A 23,844-nucleotide genomic window follows, 5' to 3' on the forward strand; every position below is an offset into this window, starting at 1 on the left:
CAATACAATTAGAAGAATTTTAATAAACTGTATAGAGTAATTAAGAATACAGTTGTTTAAACAGTACGCATGACTTTAGAATCAATAACAAATTTATTCTAGTTATGAAACACTTGTGCATTTCTGTCACCATTTTATCAATGCCAAAAACTCATTTTTTATCAAATCATAATTACTTTAATGTATTGAACACGACACAGTAGTATTGTTAAATAATGTTGTAAAAGCTAAACGTCTTCTGGATGTAATTACAAGTTGCTTATTTAAAAAAAATCACAATTATTTCATTTGGCTTTTTATTGGTATAATTTCATGTTTTAACTCGGAATAGTTTGACAATATTTTTAAAAACATTTTATTTTTAATTGCACGTGTAATAAAATAACATATTGTTATCTAAAGTACCATTTAATTTCATCATGTCCAACTTTAAACTCTCACTTACTAACAGGTCCGTGAACACTACACGGTCCTTCATGGCCAGGTGGGTTAACGCGTTTGACTCGTTATCTTAGGGTTGTGGGTTTGAATCCCCGTCGCATCAAACATGCTCGCCCTTTTAGCCGTGGGAGCATTATAGTGTGACGGTCAATCCCACTATTCGTTAGTGAAAGAGTAGCCCAAGAGTTGACGGTGGGTGGTAATGAGTAGCTGCCTTTCCTCTAGTCTCACACTGCTAAACTAGGGACGGCTAGCGCTGATAGCCCTCATGTAGCTTGGCGCGAAACTAAAAACAAACAAAACAAACAAGCGAACACCACGTTATAGTAGCGTGCAAAAGAGCAGAAAGGTGCCATCCAGTCTTAACATTTTCTTCAGGTGTTCTCAGACGTTACAGCTGATGTTTTCCCAATCTTTCTTTGAATTACTTCTATGGCTAGAAATTACAAGGAAACCTTAAAATATTCGGTATAGGTTTTAATGATACTTAGTTTTACCTCGACTGCTTTTAGTAACGCCGTTACAATTTTGTTTGTAGCCTATCTAGAAACGTTTTAATACTTAAAAGAGTTTACTTACAGAGTAAACCTAATCAATAATCTCATTTTCATTTGTAAGAAATGGAGGAATTAACCTACAGTTTTCAATGAATATTTTATTAACGCTCTCGTTTCTGCAGTTTTGTAGAGTTCCGGTTATATTATCCAGTGGAGACCTTGTGATAACTCTCTCTATTGACAGGATTTAATGGAAGCGTATTATGGTCTGTAATAGGAATCCTAGAAATACACTCTCAATTAACTGTATGTAAATGGAAATGTTACGGCTATTTACTGTACAGTTTCAAGTAGAAATAATATTAACGCCGTTTTACTTCTGATGTAATATGTTCAGTGTATGTTACTTTATTATTTTGTTCCCAGTAGCTCATCAGTGGTATTCATTTGCTCCCAACGACACAGCATTGATATTCATTTGTCCCCAGTGACACAGCAGTGATATTCATTTGCCCCCAGCGACACAGCAGTTGTACTCATTTGTACCCAATGACACAGCAGTGGTATTTATTTCTCCCCAGTGACACAGCAGTGGTAATCATTTGTCACTAGTGACATGGTAGTGGTATTCATTTCTCCCCAGTGACACGACAGTGGTAATCATTTGTCACAGTGACATAGTAGTGGTATTCATTTCCCTCCAGTTACTCGGCAGTGGTATTCAATTTTCCTTTCTCTGTTCCGCAGCGATAGTTACGAATGATATACAACGTTATGTCACTTTTTGAATAACGTATAAATCCAGCATTTTTTGAGACATATAGCCCTTTATAAATAAAATAATTCCTCCTTTTCTCTATCGGCACAACGGCATGTTTGCTATAAACGTGGTGGGCAGAGCACAGGTAGGTCTTTGTGTAGCTTTGGGCTTAATAACAAACAACTCTATGATTTCACGTTTTCTTCTTTCAGCGTTTTCCATTCCACGTTTCAGGGTCGTGTCATTGTTTTCGTTAGTTGTAATGTTACCCGCCTTATTATTTTATCAGAGCATCTGCCAATGAGCTGCAAAAATGGACTTTTAATAAGTTAAGCTAATATTGAACACATTATTTTTTATAATGTTGTCGAAGCCTTAAGTATAGGTCTATAGGACTAAGTTCCAATTATTCCCATCAATATTCCCTCCTTGAAGTTTTTAATGTAAATCTATAGTGAAATTTCGTTTAATTTCGTTTCTCTTGAGTGAAATTATACTAATTCGGTTGTTTTTTTTACAGTTGTCAGCGTATAATCCTTAAAAACACCCAGGCACTCTGCATTCTTCAATAAAAGATTTGTGAAATTCAAATCCTCTGTAGTTTCTAGTGGACACCTTTTACCAACTCTCTCTTCATCCTTCTTTACAATAAACAATGACATTCAACAGTTCGTGATAAGAACTATCCGATAAAAACATTCTGTTTGTTTTGTTTGTTTTTTGAATTTCGCACAAAGCTACTCGAGGGCTATCTGTGCTAGCCGTCCCTGATTTAGTAGTGTAAGACTAGAGGGAAGGCAGCTAGTCATCACCACCCACCGCCAACTCTTGGGCTACTCTTTTACCAACGAATAGCGGGATTGACCCCACAGCTGAAAGGGGGTGCATGTTTGGCGCGACGGGGATGCGAACCCGCGACCTTCAGATTACGAGTCGTACGCCCTCTACGCTTGGCCATGCCGGGTCGTTCGCATTCTGCATTGCAGGCCACAAATATTTACCTTTGTAATATCCTATAAGGGCCTTACTAACGATTTTACCCTCGAAACACAGGATGATACTTTATCAATAGTATCTTTCGACTCTCTAGAAAAGCGGTCTTGTCACCCTTTTCTTCATGATAGCAAAGATGTAAGTGGTCTTAAACTGTCTCCTTCTTTTTGGAATATTTATTATTCCCTCTATAGTCTTCAATGGATAAATTACAGTAACTGTCTTTACAACATAACTATGGTTTTTGTTTGTTTGTTTGGAAATTTCGCACAAAGCTACACGAGGGCTATCTGTGCTAGCCATCCCTAATTTAGCAGTGTAAGACTAGGGAGAAGGCAACTAGTCATCACCACCCACCGCCAACTCTTGGGCTACTCTTTTACCAACAAATAGTGGGATTGACCGTCACATTATACACCCCCACGGCTGGGAGGGCGAGCATGTTTAGCGCGACGCGGGCGCGAACCCGCGACCCTCGGTATTACGAGTCGCACGCCTTGCGCGCTAGGCCATGCCAGGCCAACTATGGTTTTACCGGTAATATTTTTTCTGAGGCTTTTATTGAACTCGGCAATGATTCTTTTCAACAGTAAGAAACCTTACTATCCTAACTTTTTCAACTGTCTTCAGTGTAATTCTAGAAACTCTCTAGACGTATTATCATTATTCTCGTTTTAAGGATTTATGGTAGAGTTCTTATCAACATTTTTTATTTTTTACAGTCTGAATGTTACGTGTCAGATTGATACTTCCGTCACGTGTCTTTATTGGTGTACCATTTATCACTTATGTTGTTTCAACAAGCTACTCAATATTTCTCTCTGGATTATCCATCAATTAAAAGCGTTATCAGAACTCTATTTTCAAGTTTCCACAGAAAGATCTCTTTAATTATTTTCAGGAAAGGGGGTCGAATGCCATATGAAGGGGTAATCTGTTTTAACCTCTCACTCCCCTCCTTACTATACAGTAGTGTATTGTTTGTTAATCAGACAGTCCGTAGACATTAAAATGACGTCACATAAAGCACAACGTTGAAATTGGTACTGTTGCGACGTCAGGAAAACGTGCGCATGCCATAAATCACAAGGATAATTATGCACTCCGTAGGCTACAACAAAGCATTACATATGAGCTTGAAAATCAAGAAATAAATATTTCCTAATCTTAATTTTGGTTTTGTTTACTCTTGAAACAGAACACTTTCAAGGCCAAGCAGACGTACATCAAGCATATTGTTTACAGTTATTATGAAGGATCTAACCACAAGGATCTGAACACGCTTCCAGAACCTACTGTTGGAATCCAACCAGTATTTTGATGTCTATAACTGCCCTTATAATATAAAATAGAGATCTGACTGTAGTTTGTCAGCTACAGGATAGTTTTAATTTGTTTTAAATATAAATACTTCCAGTCACGTCTTTCCACAACCATTACCTTTTCCACACAACTTTCTCTAAAGTCTCCTTGGCACCATTATAAAGATCCCCGGATTAACAAATCATAGTGAAATATTTTAGAATACCTTCATTCTAGAGCTGAAGTATCAATACTAACTTTCCTCTCTAATACTGTAAACGCTGATCAGTACCATTGACACGAACAATTAAAGTCGAAACTAATTAACATTAATTTGTTTACTTGTTCCTCAGTTAAGGATTGTTCAAACCCGTCTTTCCTTCAGCACGGAGTTTTCAGGGTTCCGGCATGGCTAGGTGGCCAGAGCGATCGTCTCGTAATATGAGGGTCGCCGGTTTGAATCCCCGTCCCACCAAAACATTCTCGCCCTTTCAGCCATGGGGGCGTTACAATGTTATAATCAATCCCGTTATTCGTGGGTAAAAGAGTAGCCTAAGAGTTGACGGTGGGTGGCGATGACTAGCTGCCTTCCCTCTAGTCTCACACTGCTAAACTAGGGACGGCTAGCGCTGATAGCCCTCATGTAGCTTGGCGCGAAACTAAAAACAAACAAAACAAACAAGCGAACACCACGTTATAGTAGCGTGCAAAAGAGCAGAAAGGTGCCATCCAGTCTTAACATTTTCTTCAGGTGTTCTCAGACGTTACAGCTGATGTTTTCCCAATCTTTCTTTGAATTACTTCTATGGCTAGAAATTACAAGGAAACCTTAAAATATTCGGTATAGGTTTTAATGATACTTAGTTTTACCTCGACTGCTTTTAGTAACGCCGTTACAATTTTGTTTGTAGCCTATCTAGAAACGTTTTAATACTTAAAAGAGTTTACTTACAGAGTAAACCTAATCAATAATCTCATTTTCATTTGTAAGAAATGGAGGAATTAACCTACAGTTTTCAATGAATATTTTATTAACGCTCTCGTTTCTGCAGTTTTGTAGAGTTCCGGTTATATTATCCAGTGGAGACCTTGTGATAACTCTCTCTATTGACAGGATTTAATGGAAGCGTATTATGGTCTGTAATAGGAATCCTAGAAATACACTCTCCAATTAACTGTATGTAAATGGAAATGTTACGGCTATTTACTGTACAGTTTCAAGTAGAAATAATATTAACGCCGTTTTACTTCTGATGTAATATGTTCAGTGTATGTTACTTTATTATTTTGTTCCCAGTAGCTCATCAGTGGTATTCATTTGCTCCCAACGACACAGCATTGATATTCATTTGTCCCCAGTGACACAGCAGTGATATTCATTTGCCCCCAGCGACACAGCAGTTGTACTCATTTGTACCCAATGACACAGCAGTGGTATTTATTTCTCCCCAGTGACACAGCAGTGGTAATCATTTGTCACTAGTGACATGGTAGTGGTATTCATTTCTCCCCAGTGACACGACAGTGGTAATCATTTGTCACAGTGACATAGTAGTGGTATTCATTTCCCTCCAGTTACTCGGCAGTGGTATTCAATTTTCCTTTCTCTGTTCCGCAGCGATAGTTACGAATGATATACAACGTTATGTCACTTTTTGAATAACGTATAAATCCAGCATTTTTTGAGACATATAGCCCTTTATAAATAAAATAATTCCTCCTTTTCTCTATCGGCACAACGGCATGTTTGCTATAAACGTGGTGGGCAGAGCACAGGTAGGTCTTTGTGTAGCTTTGGGCTTAATAACAAACAACTCTATGATTTCACGTTTTCTTCTTTCAGCGTTTTCCATTCCACGTTTCAGGGTCGTGTCATTGTTTTCGTTAGTTGTAATGTTACCCGCCTTATTATTTTATCAGAGCATCTGCCAATGAGCTGCAAAAATGGACTTTTAATAAGTTAAGCTAATATTGAACACATTATTTTTTATAATGTTGTCGAAGCCTTAAGTATAGGTCTATAGGACTAAGTTCCAATTATTCCCATCAATATTCCCTCCTTGAAGTTTTTAATGTAAATCTATAGTGAAATTTCGTTTAATTTCGTTTCTCTTGAGTGAAATTATACTAATTCGGTTGTTTTTTTTACAGTTGTCAGCGTATAATCCTTAAAAACACCCAGGCACTCTGCATTCTTCAATAAAAGATTTGTGAAATTCAAATCCTCTGTAGTTTCTAGTGGACACCTTTTACCAACTCTCTCTTCATCCTTCTTTACAATAAACAATGACATTCAACAGTTCGTGATAAGAACTATCCGATAAAAACATTCTGTTTGTTTTGTTTGTTTTTTGAATTTCGCACAAAGCTACTCGAGGGCTATCTGTGCTAGCCGTCCCTGATTTAGTAGTGTAAGACTAGAGGGAAGGCAGCTAGTCATCACCACCCACCGCCAACTCTTGGGCTACTCTTTTACCAACGAATAGCGGGATTGACCCCACAGCTGAAAGGGGGTGCATGTTTGGCGCGACGGGGATGCGAACCCGCGACCTTCAGATTACGAGTCGTACGCCCTCTACGCTTGGCCATGCCGGGTCGTTCGCATTCTGCATTGCAGGCCACAAATATTTACCTTTGTAATATCCTATAAGGGCCTTACTAACGATTTTACCCTCGAAACACAGGATGATACTTTATCAATAGTATCTTTCGACTCTCTAGAAAAGCGGTCTTGTCACCCTTTTCTTCATGATAGCAAAGATGTAAGTGGTCTTAAACTGTCTCCTTCTTTTTGGAATATTTATTATTCCCTCTATAGTCTTCAATGGATAAATTACAGTAACTGTCTTTACAACATAACTATGGTTTTTGTTTGTTTGTTTGGAAATTTCGCACAAAGCTACACGAGGGCTATCTGTGCTAGCCATCCCTAATTTAGCAGTGTAAGACTAGGGAGAAGGCAACTAGTCATCACCACCCACCGCCAACTCTTGGGCTACTCTTTTACCAACAAATAGTGGGATTGACCGTCACATTATACACCCCCACGGCTGGGAGGGCGAGCATGTTTAGCGCGACGCGGGCGCGAACCCGCGACCCTCGGTATTACGAGTCGCACGCCTTGCGCGCTAGGCCATGCCAGGCCAACTATGGTTTTACCGGTAATATTTTTTCTGAGGCTTTTATTGAACTCGGCAATGATTCTTTTCAACAGTAAGAAACCTTACTATCCTAACTTTTTCAACTGTCTTCAGTGTAATTCTAGAAACTCTCTAGACGTATTATCATTATTCTCGTTTTAAGGATTTATGGTAGAGTTCTTATCAACATTTTTAATTTTTTACAGTCTGAATGTTACGTGTCAGATTGATACTTCCGTCACGTGTCTTTATTGGTGTACCATTTATCACTTATGTTGTTTCAACAAGCTACTCAATATTTCTCTGGATTATCCATCAATTAAAAGCGTTATCAGAACTCTATTTTCAAGTTTCCACAGAAAGATCTCTTTAATTATTTTCAGGAAAGGGGGTCGAATGCCATATGAAGGGGTAATCTGTTTTAACCTCTCACTCCCTCCTTACTATACAGTAGTGTATTGTTTGTTAATCAGACAGTCCGTAGACATTAAAATGACGTCACATAAAGCACAACGTTGAAATTGGTACTGTTGCGACGTCAGGAAAACGTGCGCATGCCATAAATCACAAGGATAATTATGCACTCCGTAGGCTACAACAAAGCATTACATATGAGCTTGAAAATCAAGAAATAAATATTTCCTAATCTTAATTTTGGTTTTGTTTACTCTTGAAACAGAACACTTTCAAGGCCAAGCAGACGTACATCAAGCATATTGTTTACAGTTATTATGAAGGATCTAACCACAAGGATCTGAACACGCTTCCAGAACCTACTGTTGGAATCCAACCAGTATTTTGATGTCTATAACTGCCCTTATAATATAAAATAGAGATCTGACTGTAGTTTGTCAGCTACAGGATAGTTTTAATTTGTTTTAAATATAAATACTTCCAGTCACGTCTTTCCACAACCATTACCTTTTCCACACAACTTTCTCTAAAGTCTCCTTGGCACCATTATAAAGATCCCCGGATTAACAAATCATAGTGAAATATTTTAGAATACCTTCATTCTAGAGCTGAAGTATCAATACTAACTTTCCTCTCTAATACTGTAAACGCTGATCAGTACCATTGACACGAACAATTAAAGTCGAAACTAATTAACATTAATTTGTTTACTTGTTCCTCAGTTAAGGATTGTTCAAACCCGTCTTTCCTTCAGCACGGAGTTTTCAGGGTTCCGGCATGGCTAGGTGGCCAGAGCGATCGTCTCGTAATATGAGGGTCGCCGGTTTGAATCCCCGTCCCACCAAAACATTCTCGCCCTTTCAGCCATGGGGGCGTTACAATGTTATAATCAATCCCGTTATTCGTGGGTAAAAGAGTAGCCTAAGAGTTGACGGTGGGTGGCGATGACTAGCTGCCTTTCCTCTAGTCTTACACTGCTAAAGTAGGGACGGTTAGCGCAGATAGCCCTCGAGTAGGTTTGCGCAAAATTCACGAACTTTTTTTTTAAACCTTTCAACTATAGTAGAAATGTTAACACAAAGCCTATAGAGCCTTCAGTAACGACCTTTGCAAAACTTGCTCTATGTAGTCTTTAATGGAAGCTTTACCAGCGTCCTCTATGTTTATAAAACAGTAATGACTGATAAAGTCAGAGCACGTTACATCTAACGAAAACAGGGGCTCCTGTCGAAGGTGCTAGAGTTTCATTATTTTTGTTAATTTAATGTGATTTACTAAATGTTTGATTCTACATCATTTCTATTTTTCTTTACTATAGTGAATTATTCCATGACAATACACCGTGGAAGCCTCAAAAATGGATTCTTCTAGGATTCTCTGTTGAGACCTCATCCATTCTCTATCATAAAGAAAATAAAGTCGACATTTACTTGATAGATTATTTTACAGTCCTCAAAGGAAAATATCCCATACATAGTCTCTAGTCCCAATATTCTTTAATAAAAGTCATGTCGACAAAACATTATTTATGAAGTTTACAGGAAAAACGTTACCAACAACTGCTCCATCTACAGTCAGCTATTTGTTTAGGCCTAATAAATATTTATTTGAAAATTTCAGTTTCTGAAAGGAGAATTTTCAACACACAGTCTCTTCGCAGCCTCTTGTCCCAATATTCATTATATTGAAGCTTACAGAGAAAATTCTGTCAACATTTACTCCATTTACAGTCAGCTGTTTAGGTCTAACAATTACATCTCAGAATATTTCAGTTCATATTTGATAACCAGCGTCTTTGAACAATCTATAAAGAAATGCCTTAGGAATATTATATTTCTAGTGTCTTCTGTAGAAGTCATATCATCACTCAGTTTCAGTTTCTTTTCTACAACTAAGATTGAAATACTTATCGATACTACTTCTTCATAACCTCAAGAGTAAGCCTTATAAATATTATATTTTGACAGTCTTATAAATGGACGTTTATCAATTGTTAATACAGTTTTGTTTTCTAGCACTACTGTTTATCACGATATTCCTTCTTCTCAGTCGCCAATGGAGTCTTTGCTGCTAATCCTTCTATCATCCTAATAACGGTAATAGGTCGAGTATTCTGTATTAACGGTTATTTAACCACCATAATAATAGATCCTCTCAGTACCTATTAGTTAATCCATGTCTCTTCACTTAATAGTAGCCACCTAAATAATAGCCCCTTTATTTATTTATAATAGTCCCCATTTATTTCTTTTAATAATTATAGTAAGCCTAACAACAAAATTCATTTATACTCGGAAAAGATATATGTCAGTATGATGATAGAGCCGCTTGCTTAGCTCCGTAAATTTACAATAAAACAAAACAAAAGCTCATTTTTTTTGTGTCCATACTCTTACGAGAATGTTATCAAGCCGAGTCGAGAAGTAGACTTAATTTCCTAAGACTAATTAGGTCATGCGTACTTCACTAATTAGGTCATGCGTACTTCATTTGTTTGGCGACGTTTAAAATTCAGTAAGTCTAGCTGTGGAATATGTAATTCAATGTCGACAGTAAGTAAAAGTCATGCTTGGAGTTTTCTCTCTCCTTGTTTATTTTTAAAATAAATGTTCCAAAATTCATATTAGTTTAGCCCTGCTGTTGAGAATATGGTCTTTCGTGTTTACCTTGAAATATGATATCATATTTTATGGGTTTTCTACATAATGTTCTTCGTTTTGTTATGTGTTTTTTTTTTCAGTTCCCTTGCATCAAGGAATAATTCACTAATATTTTTTTTCTGTACAGACGTAAGAGCCCAGAAAGCAAGAAAATCCTGAACTAATTTCGCAGATCATTAGGTGAAAGGTTAATCATGGTTTACCAGTGTACCCGTTCTAAAGCGAATACCCTAATTAAGCAATGCTTAGAAGCCAGTGATTTTTTTTTGTTCTTTACAAGCAGTGATGTGATTACTTTTACTTGATAAAAGCTAGCGAATGTCGACAGTTCACAAATGTTATGTGTAGTCGCTCAAACCAAACTTGAAAAAAAAAGGTTTATAATTTAACTTCAACGACAACAACGCACATGAGTTTATCTGTTCTATGCACACCACAGATATCGAAACTCAATTTTTATCATTATAAGTCCACTTACTTACTTAGCGCTGGGGGTGGACCAGTTGTTGTTGGTTTTTGAATTAAGGACAAAGCTACACAATGAGCTATCTGTGCTCTGCCCATCACAGGTATCGTAATTCGGATTTTAGCGTTGTAAGTCCGCAGACATACCGCTGAGCTACTGGGGGGGGGACCAGGCAAGAAACGTAGTTTAACATTTTCTTTGATTAATAAGATTACTATTTTAGTCATAAAAGTAATTCTACATTTGAGTTACAACTTTTGTCAAAATAAATCTGTTTTTGTTCTAAGAAACAGAGCATTGAATGTTAGCGATACAATAAAGAGGCTATACTCAAGAAGTAAACAGTATAAACAGGAAAGTCTGAAGAGGAGCCATTTTAAACACAGTAAAAAAACACACATGCACAAGAATTCACGTATTATTAATATCTGACGAGATGTTGGCTAGTATCGATTTGGTTCAATCAAAGTAGCTGAATCTTCGCTCCCCAGTGGCACAGCAGTATATTGACGGACTCACAATGATAGAAACTGGGTTTCGATACCGCTGGCGGGTAGTGCAAAGATATCTTAATGTGCAACTTTGATCTTAACTATAAACAAGTATTGAATGTTGTCTCTTTCAACCTTCAACTTCCTCATGGAAAAATTTAAAGAAAAAGAACTGATTGCTCTTAGGCACTTACACCCAGAGTACCACTAAAAAAACACTTTCCATGTGAAATTCGGTTTAACTGGTTATTAACGAGTGAATTCAAAAATATTTTGCTATGAAGAAAACAAGTCTAATAAATCGCTTTATTTGTCAAAAGTTCAGTTTTAGTTTCTTAAATACTAACCGCAACTTGCAAAAAAAAAAAATGTGGTAGTTTTATTCAACTGACTTGAAATTTCCTTATTCTGTTATTTTCACGCATGGCATTTAAGCTGCGCTTTTCTGCAGGCGTTGTATTAGATCGATGAATCCTGATCTATTTGAAAAAAAAAGGTTTATGCGGTTGGACAAACAAACTCACACAGAAGTAACTTTATTTAATAAACTACAAGTAAACAATAAAATAGTGTACAGAATATGAAATACATATGAGATCCCTGGTTCGAATCCCCGTCACACTAAACATGCTCGCCCTTTTAGCCGTGGGGGCGTTATAAATTACGGTCAATCCCACTATTCGTTAGTAAAAGAGCAGCCTAAGATTTGGCGGTGGGTGGTGATGACCAGCTGTCTTCCCTCTAGTCTTACATTGCTAAATTAGGGATAGATAGTACAGATAGCTCTCGTGTTACTTTGCGCGAAATTTAAAAAACAAACAAACACTTATGAGAATTAAATGTGTAACACCGTTTTATGAGTTGAAACAAATAAATTCATAAAAACGGGAAATAAAACCCGTACTAAAGAAACAAGTAGTTAAAAGGTGTTTACAGCAAGCTATGAAACGAATAAAAGCTATCTTGTTGCAACGTAAAATAAATCTAAAGTTTTAATTAAAGCAAACTTAGCTGTATATGCAGAAACGTCTGAATGCGTGCTCACAAAGTGATAAGCACATGTTTTTTGAATGTATGCATATTTGACACCTAGATAAGTTGAAAAAGTTCGTAAAAACTGTATTCAGCGGAACGTGCATTTTTGGTTTATGAAATTACACGAACATTTGTTTATGTAAAATACCTTGCAAATAAAAAACTAAAGTTGAAATCGAAGCCACCGTCATGTAATGGCAATGATGTTGTGATATCATCTACCATACGTATTGCATCAAAACATTTGACTAAGCAAAAAAAAAACAAAAAACAGGTAAATGTAAAAATCTAATATAAAAGCTTTTTCTGAAATAAGATGTATATCGTTTTATCAAGAAACACGCGGCAAAAGTTCCAGACAGACAAACGCATTATGTGTATAAATTATACATAAGTTTGTGCATATATTTAAAATGACACTATTTTAACGTTAAGGTTGGAAAATTAGTAATATGTAAGCTTTATAATTATGTTGCTGAGATTCTGATATTACTAAATAATTCCAGATCTTGATCAGTGACTTGCAATTTGAACATGAAATATTTCTGCATCTTAATATAATGTTAAAACATTTAATACGAACTTCGTACAGTAGTTTCAAAGAATGTACAAAACATAATAAATTATAATTTTAAGACATTTTTATAACACATACTATTTAAAGATAGAATGTAAGTTTATAATACATCAATAAGTTTTTTGTTTTTTTTTTAACACGGTGCCACTGACTCGACGAGGCTTAGCTTATACGTCCTCTATACTTGAACTAAACTAAACTAACGTGGCAGGGGTTCAGTTTAGAGAGAGAGAAATCCGAAGAGTTCTCTCTCCAACTGGGGTGTTCAGGAACTTTGTAGTTCCTCTTCGTCCCCTTTCGTGGATTGTTATTAGGATTAAGTGGTGGGTTTTTTTTTATTATTATTTTAATAAATTAATTATCGTTATTATTCTTGACTTTTTGGGTGGGGAATGTCTCACTAAATAGTCTTTTGGGTGGAGGCAAAGGCAGCAGTGGAAAGAAGGAAAGGTCGGGACCTGTCTCGAAAAGAAAAAGTTGGGTAGATGTGAACATGAATGTAATTCATTCAAGTTCAGATCAAATCAAACGGCCCGATTCTGGGTCTGGCAAAAAGGTTGCCTGGGCTGGGATCTAGAAATCCAATGCCTGAAGATTTTGATGTGGGGGGTAAACGGGAGTACCCCGAGAAAACCCACTTTCACACGACAGGCGCCGAAAGTTTTGCCTGTCGTGTGCCCTGTACCAAAACATTGAACTGCAGAAGTAAACATTTATAACCGACCCATACCTTTCTATAAGTGTTTCTCTAATACTCAGTTGCCTCCCATTTCATAACTCCATGGTTTAGCTTCTTGATTACATTAAGTTTTGCTTTCTTTAACTGTTTGTTACGTGACGAATTGCTTAGGTTCTTAATATAATCTGGATGCCTGCACAAGATAAATGGTTTATAACGCTAAAGTTGGTGAAACATGATATCTTGTCACTTACACAACGAGACAGACCGTCACAGAAAGAATGGTAATAATTTTAACCATATAATTCTTAACAAGTTTAATGAGAATTGGCAATAAAAAACCTATTTTACCATTATAAATCACTGCCAACGAGGCTCTTTGCCAAATGCCAGTGGTTTACGATAAACTTCGTCTTCATTGACAAGATGTTTGTGTAAAGTATTTAAAAGGAGATGGCTATATAAGTAAATCCGACGAAATATAATCCCTCTGTGTGTGTGTATAGTTTTAACATCGTAATTGTTATTTGGAAATAAGGTTTTCTAAGACATTCAAAATCAGTCAGTCAGCGTTCCGTCTCTGTTTATAAAACTGGTAAAATCAATTTATTACAAATTAATACAATTAGTAAATGACAACCGCTTATGGTGTGTAAAAATGGTCAATGTAAAAAAAATTGAGAGCTGTCAACACGATACACTTGATTAATTAGCTCGGAATAAAAAAAGGCACATAGGTAAGGCCCGGCATGACCCGGTGGGTTAAGGCGTTCGACTCGTAATCTGAGGGTCGCGGGTTCGAACCCCGGTACGCACCAAAATAATCACACTTTCAGCCGTAGGGACGTTATAATGTGACGGTCAACTCCACTATTCGTTGGTAAAAGAGTAGTCCAAGAGTTGGCGGTGGGTGGTGATGACTAGCTGCCTTCCTTCTAGTCTTACGCTGCTAAATTAGGGACGGCTAGCGCAGATAGCCCTCGAGTAGCGTTGCGTGAAATTCAAAAACAAACAAACAAATAAGTAAATTCTTGTAAAAGCAGGATATAAACCTTTACCAGCGTTTAATTTTGATTCTATTATCACTTGCCGTACATCCGCCAGCAAATTTAAAATGCTACAGAACTACAATGATGACTGTCATAGTACCATTTATTTTACACTGAAGTAAACAGTCGTATTATTCTTGTTTAGGGAAGTAAACGACAAAAGATTAAGTAACTAAAGTAACAAGATTACTTAACGCGGTCGTCTAAAAGAGCTAAATTCATTATAATTTAAGAGCGTACATCTTTTGAAGAGAGGTGATAGCTACTAATCAACAGCCTCATAATGAGGATAAGCACGTGCATTATCTGTACCCAAATGTTTATCCCTTCTTCAACCCGATTACCAGAAAATTCTATAACTGACTGTGACGTTCTGTGATAGCCTTATCTTAATTGTAAATACGGAGTACAACATTAGCATTTTAATGTCACAGGCATAACAAGTGTTGATTAAAGGACGGAACAGAATCTTTGCCAAGTGATGTGATACGCATAATATTGTTTATGTAATTTTATCGAGGTATCTACAATCAAAGCTGTTTACGTGATTTCTACAAAATTACGATTAGACCTGGCTTTTCAAGGCATGGTACAAAGAGAGAGGGTTATTTGAACATATGCAAAAAAAACAAAAACTGAACTCGTACATTAAATGACATTAATTCACGTTTTTTGTTTTAACTGTAGCACTATATTTGTAACTAATGTACTATTATGTATTTATTTTAATGCTTCCGATTATTATAGCTAAATATGTATTTGGAAATGCCTGTTAAATGTTTATTGCGAAGTCACGCTTATTTTCTATACTTGTAGAAGATTCTCGAGAAAAGAATTAACAGTCACCTCCAAAACCTAGGATACATTTTACAATCCCACGTTGTAGCTTGTACCCTAGGATTATTTTTAAAATATGCAGCGTTTTTGTTTAATTTTAATGTGTTTTGTTTATGGCTTAAAAGTTTATGGTTATAAAAAACAACAAAACCTGATAGACGGTGTATCTCCACCGCATTGTGGATCCTACTTTTTCAGTCATCTCCAAAATCTAGGATACATTTTATAATCTCACGTTGTAGCTTGTACTCTAGATCCCTTTAAAAATATGGAGCGTATTTTGTTTAATTTTAATGTGTTTTGTTTATGGCTTAAAATGTATGGTTGTAATATAATTAATCAGAGGTCGGGATTTGCTGTTTTTAATGCAGTTCTTCTTCATGATTTTGTTTACTCATTTAGTTTAATTTGGATGTAATTATTTAATTTCACTAAACTATATATCTGTATATATACGTAGATACTATTGTTGTTGTGCCAACTTAGCTTTCAAGAAACTCGCCTTTAAGTTTATAAATTGCAACACACGGGGATAGAATACTGTTGATTTGCTACAGTCAGTATACTATAGGCTTCAGAAGCTATAACTGTGATAAACGCTTATTAATCGTAAAACTACAGATATTTGACCAGTAACGTTTATAGATTTCGACCATATAAACCGTTTAACTTCAGAGAATTAACTTCGGACGTTAGTATTTCTACGAGAATATTGCATATCTCCGTCGGAGAAAAGTCAGCTTGTAAACGGCATGAGGCGAGCCATTAGACGTAGTATAACAATATCAACACAAAATTCATTCCTTGTGAAACGTCAATACAATATTCAGTTCTAGATTAGATAGAAGACTCAATATTTTTGTAAGTTTGTTAAAACTTTATCTATATTAATAATTATTTGTAATAACTATTTCTACTAGCCATTATTATAAATTGTATTGCTTTTATATATTAAAATATATTTGTGTTGGCAAATATAATAAATGCAATGCATATCAACATTCAATTAATTTCGAAACTAAAATTAAAATTTCCAACTATTTCAAACTATAGTAAGTTAACATAAGTAACGTAATAAATTTGAGACTTGTCCGAGATAAATTATAATACGTATCATCTGGTATTTCTAAGATTGATGCTATTACAGTGAATCAAAAATCAAAAAGATTTGTACATTTTTTAATATCTCTAAACCAAAACCTTTGACACAACAGCTTAAACTTCCTTCTGAACTTTTATCATGGCCAGGTGATGAAGGCGCTTGACTCGTAACCTGAGGTCACGAGTTCGAATCCCCGTCACATCAAACATGCTCGCTCTTTCAGCCACAGGAGTGTTATAATGTTAAAATTAAACCCACTATTCGTTGGTAAGAGAGTAGCCCAAGAGTTAGCGGTGGGTGTTGATAACTAGCTGCCTTCCTTCTAGTCTTACGCTGCAAAATCAGGGACGGCTAGCGCAGATAGCCCTCGACTAGCTTTGCGTGAAATTCAAAAACAAACAAACAAATAAGTAAATTCTTGTAAAAGCAGGATATAAACCTTTACCAGCGTTTAATTTTGATTCTATTATCACTTGCCGTACATCCGCCAGCAAATTTAAAATGCTACAAAACTACAATGATGACTGTCATAGTACCATTTATTTTACACTGAAGTAAACAGTCGTATTATTCTTGTTTAGGGAAGTAAACGACAAAAGATTAAGTAACTAAAGTAACAAGATTACTTAACGCGGTCGTCTAAAAGAGCTAAATTCATTATAATTTAAGAGCGTACATCTTTTGAAGAGAGGTGATAGCTACTAATCAACAGCTTCATAATGAAGATAAACACGTGCATTATCTGTACCCAAATGTTTACCCCTTCTTCAACCCGATTACCAGAAAATTCTATAACTGACTGTGACGTTCTGTGATAGCCTTATCTTAATTGTAAATACGGAGTACAACATTAGCATTTTAATGTCACAGGCATAACAAGTGTTGATTAAAGGACGGAACAGAATCTTTGCCAAGTGATGTGATACGCATAATATTGTTTATGTAATTTTATCGAGGTATCTACAATCAAAGCTGTTTACGTGATTTCTACAAAATTACTATTAGACCTGGCTTTTCAAGGCATGGTACAAAGAGAGAGGGTTATTTGAACATATGCAAAAAAAAAAAAACTGAACTCGTACATTAAATGACATTAATTCACGTTTTTTGTTTTAACTGTAACACTATATTTGTAACTAATGTACTATTATGTATTTATTTTAATGCTTCCGATTATTATAGCTAAATATGTATTTGGAAATGCCTGTTAAATGTTTATTGCGAAGTCACGCTTATTTTCTATACTTGTAGAAGATTCTCGAGAAAAGAATTAACAGTCACCTCCAAAACCTAGGATACATTTTACAATCCCACGTTGTAGCTTGTACCCTAGGATTATTTTTAAAATATGCAGCGTTTTTGTTTAATTTTAATGTGTTTTGTTTATGGCTTAAAAGTTTATGGTTATAAAAAAACAACAAAACCTGATAGACGGTGTATCTCCACCGCATTGTGGATCCTACTTCTTCAGTCATCTCCAAAATCTAGGATACATTTTATAATCTCACGTTGTAGCTTGTACTCTAGATCCCTTTAAAAATATGGAGCGTATTTTGTTTAATTTTAATGTGTTTTGTTTATGGCTTAAAATGTATGGTTGTAATATAATTAATCAGAGGTCGGGATTTGCTGTTTTTAATGCAGTTCTTCTTCATGATTTTGTTTACTCATTTAGTTTAATTTGGATGTAATTATTTAATTTCACTAAACTATATATCTGTATATATACGTAGATACTATTGTTGTTGTGCCAACTTAGCTTTCAAGAAACTCGCCTTTAAGTTTATAAATTGCAACACACGGGGATAGAATACTGTTGATTTGCTACAGTCAGTATACTATAGGCTTCAGAAGCTATAACTGTGATAAACGCTTATTAATCGTAAAACTACAGATATTTGACCAGGAACGTTTATAGATTTCGACCATATAAACCGTTTAACTTCAGAGAATTAACTTCGGACGTTAGTATTTCTACGAGAATATTGCATATCTCCGTCGGAGAAAAGTCAGCTTGTAAACGGCATGAGGCGAGCCATTAGACGTAGTATAACAATATCAACACAGAATTCATTCCTTGTGAAACGTCAATACAATATTCAGTTCTAGATTAGATAGAAGACTCAATATTTTTGTAAGTTTGTTAAAACTTTATCTATATTAATAATTATTTGTAATAACTATTTCTACTAGCCATTATTATAAATTGTATTGCTTTTATATATTAAAATATATTTGTGTTGGCAAATATAATAAATGCAATGCATATCAACATTCAATTAATTTCGAAACTAAAATTAAAATTTCCAACTATTTCAAACTGTAGTAAGTTAACATAAGTAACGTAATAAATTTGAGATTCGTCCGAGCTAAATTATAATACGTATCATCTGGTATTTCTAAGATTGATGCTATTACAGTGAATCAAAAATCAAAAAGATTTGTACATTTTTTAATATCTCTAAACCAAAACCTTTGACACAACAGCTTAAACTTCCTTCTGAACTTTTATCATGGCCAGGTGATGAAGGCGCTTGACTCGTAACCTGAGGTCACGAGTTCGAATCCCCGTCACATCAAACATGCTCGCTCTTTCAGCCACAGGAGTGTTATAATGTTAAAATTATACCCACTATTCGTTGGTAAGAGAGTAGCCCAAGAGTTAGCGGTGGGTGTTGATAACTAGCTGCCTTCCCTATAATCTTACGCTGCAAAATCAGGGACGGCTAGCGCAGATAGCCCTCGTGTAGCTTTGCGCGAAATTCAAAACAAACAGACAAACAAACCTACCTAAAGAACGTATATGTTAGTCTTGTTTTGTTTTTCGCTCATAAGCTACAAAATGACCACGTGCTTGTGATCACGAACTTCCTAATAACGCTACCAGTTAATAAAGCACTTGTCGTTTACAAAATGACAAGATGTCAATATTGGCAAGTAAGAAACGAAGTTCTTGTCGGACTCTATTTGTTCCGTAACATATTTATCCTCCAATAAATATACTGCTGCCGGACGTGCTCCATTTTGGGAGTTAAAATCGGTTTTCTTATCTAAGAACTAAAATCTGTCTTGGAAATTTATGAAACTTTAATTCGTAAACTGATTTCCATAGGAAAAGCGTGCATGCAAACGTTTACTTTCTTCTAAATTTTATAGTAAGATATGAATACTACGATCAATAACTTATAGTACAACATCCGCCCGTAGAACGGGGTTTCCGCTATTTAAAATAATTGTCCCTGAATTCATAAATATTGATAATTAAAGTCGCTTAGAAATGCAATAAACTAAGATATTTTCTTCAATAATCGTTCGTTATACTAATAAAAATACGAAACTAAATATTGCATAGTTTTCATTCGTGACATCACACAGCGAGACACGTGGTTGCTTAATATTGCATAGCAGGTGTGTCTGAGACTCATTGTTTCACTACCTATCTTTTCTACTGTATTCTTGTACTCCATCGAATCATCTGCTTTCAAATAATTAATTAGATAAGCATGTTTCAGTTTTAGTAAATCTCGAAAATAATGCAGCTTGTTCTGTTCTATCAACGATTTTAAACAGTCAACAGTTAGCATTTCGTAGTCTTAAGTGATATTATACGTTAAGATCATTAGGTGAGTAAGAAACCGTTCGCAATGTCCAGTAGTTTAACAAACCTAAAGTTTTGTATAATTGATCCCATGTTTATATCAATAAAACTGCGAATATAATACATATAATTAATGTGTCAACACAAATTTCCCTTTGTTCACAAAGATACCCAACTGAGAAAAGCAGTTATGATACTAGTGTCACAGTTTTGGGAGACAACACATTAACAATAAACTCTCTCTGTAATCTGTTCAAAACTTACGATATTTCTTGTCATCTGGCCTTCTCAGAAATAATGGTGTGTTATAAAATTAAAAGTGTAAACTTAAGAATAACAACTAATCGAACTTAACTGTTAACATAAACAATGTCGTAGTTTAGTAAACAGCGTAAGTGCAGATTAAGTGTACATTTTTGCTTATTTCTTCCTACTGTGTTTATACTTAATAACTTATTATTGTACTGTATATACGTTTAAGTATATACTTACATAATCCGTTTCTTCTCTTTGGTCTCTATATTCGTTTTTTTTACATTTTTCAGACAATTCATTTTCATTGGATTCCTCATTTTCATATAAGGTGTACCCATATATAAATTCATACTAATTTAATTATTAACGAATGCAGTGTGCAGAATTTTCTTATGCTTTTGTTAAAAGTTCCATTCGATTGGTTTATTTAGTTTTCGATGTCTACTTGTGTGGGTATATGTGTGTTAGGGTTTTTCTTATAGCAAAGCCACATTGGGCTATCTTCTGAGTCCACCGAGGGGAATCGAACCCCTGATTTTAGCGTTGTAAATCCGTAGACTTACCGCTGTACCAGCGGGGACACTTCTACTTACGTTACGATGTTTTATGTATGCAAAAACGGCTCGTTTGGGTTGAGAAAATATTTTACATAGAGGAGCGAACAACGTTTCGACCTTCTAAAATATTTTCTCAACCCAAACGAGCAGTTTTTACATACATATTTCTCTACAAGTGGGTTTTCTCGACATCACTGGTTACGATGTCTTGTTTCCTAAACATCTGCTTATGGTTTTTGTAGTTATAGTAAAACCTTTTTTTTTTTTTAGTTTCAAAATGTATTGTCAAACACCACATGTTTCCCAACTTATTTTGATAAAATACTGTAAATTTATATTTTATCTCTCTAGCTCAGCAGTTTTACAATAAAATAAAAAATAACAAGTATCGAAGAGAAAACTATATATGACAGTCAGGGATTAAAGTAAAACGTCGGCTATGCTGCATCTAACGGGTCCAGCATAGCCAGGTGGTTCAGGCACTCGACTAGTAATCTGAGGGTCGTGTGTTCGAATCCCCGTAGCACCAAACATGCTCGCCCTTTCAGCCGTGAAGGCGTTATAATCCGACGGTCAATCCACTAGTCGTTGGTAAAAGAGCCCAGGAATTGGCGATGGGTGGTGATGACTATCTACCTTCCCTCTAGTCTTACACTGCTAAATTAGGAACAGCTAGTAAAGATAGCCCTCGTGTAGCTTTGCAGGAAATTCAAAAACAAGCCACCCTCTAACAGTGGACAGTGACAAGGAATGCACAGTCTGTTCATCAGATCGACTCAGTTGTCGGTATGCGTGACAAGGAATACACAGCCTGTTCATCAGATCGACTCAGTTGTCGGTAAGCGTGACAAGGAATGCACAGTCTGTTCATCAGATCGACTCAGTTGTCGGTATGCGTGACAAGAAACACACAGTCTATTCATCAGATCGACTCAATTGTCGGTATGCTTTATTATTCCAGAATTATAACTTATAAAAACGTCCCTGTTACAGCGAATCCCATCTACTTACACGTGTTTATGTTTATCACTTGTTGAGAACAGTTTCTCACTTGTTTTACTTTGTTTCTGAAGTTCCATACTTCCAAATGAGTGGACATTTTTTACTTAGTTTTTTTCCTACCAAAAACAGATTTCTGAAGAACAACCATTTCAACATCTTAGCTGCTGTTACTAGATGAACAGAATATTGATTTTATTTTCATAAAACATCAAACACAGTAAAATAGTGCTAATCATTGTTCGACTTCACGTTTAAGTTAGCATATGATCAGTTTTGTTTTTATAATCAATGAATCCAATTCAATCATTAAGAGTTCCTGATAAAAAAAAAACAAGGTAGATATAATTAGTAAAACTAAATGAGTTTAAAAATTAAGTCAGATTTACTAAGGCAATCATACATGACAAACTGGCGGGAAATATTTAACTAAATCAATATAGTAGAAAAACCAGCTAAAATTTTAAAGATTAGAGCGAACTGCCTTCCCTCTAGTGTTACACCGCTAAATTAGGGACGGCTAGCACAGATAGCCCTCAAGTCGCTTTGTGCGAAATGCAAAAACAAACAAACAATCTATTACAAAGCATGTTTAGTTTACACGTAGAAATTAGATTGTAATTAAGGAAGAAAAAACACAAAACGAATATACTACAGATACATTTACTTCTATGTAAAGACAGTAAACACTTTGGTAAATACATCTGATAGACGTTCACTGACAAACTTACGTAATAATAAGGTCAGGAATGGCCAAAAGGTTAACAGGTCAGACTGTAGAACAAAACGCAACCTTTCCTCTCAACAAAAAGATAAAAAAGAAGAAAAATCTCACTCGCACTTTGGGGTCATTAGTAGAGTATAACTGGACACTACTGGCATAGATAGCCCTCGTGTAGCATGTGGGAAAATCCATCGAACAAAACAAACGAATATTTTAATACTAAATAATAATACTGTAGTTTGCACCTGGTGATACTTTTTCCCACTAAATCCTTTGTTACCAATATAGTTTAAATTAGTTAACGTAAATATAAATTTTAAGTGAGAAAGGGCGAGCATGTTTAGCGCGACGGGGATGCGAACCCACGACCCTCAGATTACGAGTCGCACGCCTTAACGCGCTTGGCCATACTTGGCCTCTTTATAATAGAAGGAAATTATTGTGCCTTAAATATTTTAAATTGAAAGTAAAAGATTAATTCTTTACCATGTAGATATTTGTCTCTCCGTTTTCTGGGTATAACCTGAAAGTGCTGTAATGTTTCCCTGGATCACTTAGTAATGGAACTCAATGTTTTGTAACTCAGATACTTCTAGCTAGAAGTATAAGTTGCACTAGGTTATTGCGTCTCTCCGTGTAAATTGAACGTGTTGTAATTAATGCCTGGAGTATCTAGTAATAGAAGGCAGTTCTTGTAATTCAAATATTTAAATCTGAAAATATAAGGCAGATTCTGTTACCATGTTGATAATCCTCGAAATACTTCAATGTGTTTTTCACAAAAAAACTACAACAAATTACATGTGATTGTAATTAAGATTAATGTGACTTTAATATTTTGTGAACTAAAATAGAGTTAAACTACCTGTAGAAACATATCAAACACAGTTCAACAACCTGTAAAAATATAGCAATGAAAGTTAAACTACCTGTAGAAACATATCAAACACAGTTCAACTACCTGTAACAACATATCAAACACAGTTCAACTACCTGTAACACATATCAAACACAGTTAAACTACCTGTAGAAACATATCAAACACAGTTCAACTACCTGTAACAACATATCAAACACAGTTCAACTACCTGTAACACATATCAAACACAGTTAAACTACCTGTAGAAACATATCAAACACAGTTCAACTACCTGTATAAACATATCAAACACAGTTAAACTGCTTGTAGAAATATATCAAAAGTATAATTTTAAGAACAAGTATACAGTAATAGCCTCAGAAATATAACTGGGATTACAATTCATTAA

General features: G+C 35.5%; 1 protein-coding gene across 1 annotated transcript in view; it reads right to left on the minus strand.

The window, feature by feature from the left end:
- Positions 1–23,152, minus strand: part of LOC143235715 (adenylate cyclase type 1-like) — a 117,171-nt gene extending 94,019 nt beyond the window's left edge. The window contains exon 1 of the mRNA XM_076473926.1: positions 23,063–23,152. Coding sequence (XP_076330041.1) covers positions 23,063–23,065 — 3 coding nt within the window. The 5' untranslated portion in view covers positions 23,066–23,152. The remainder of the gene's footprint in view (positions 1–23,062) is intronic.
- Positions 23,153–23,844: the final 692 nt, after the last annotated feature.

This window comes from Tachypleus tridentatus, chromosome 12, assembly GCF_004210375.1.
Source record: "Tachypleus tridentatus isolate NWPU-2018 chromosome 12, ASM421037v1, whole genome shotgun sequence".
NCBI classification, from domain to species: Eukaryota; Metazoa; Arthropoda; class Merostomata; order Xiphosura; family Limulidae; genus Tachypleus; species Tachypleus tridentatus.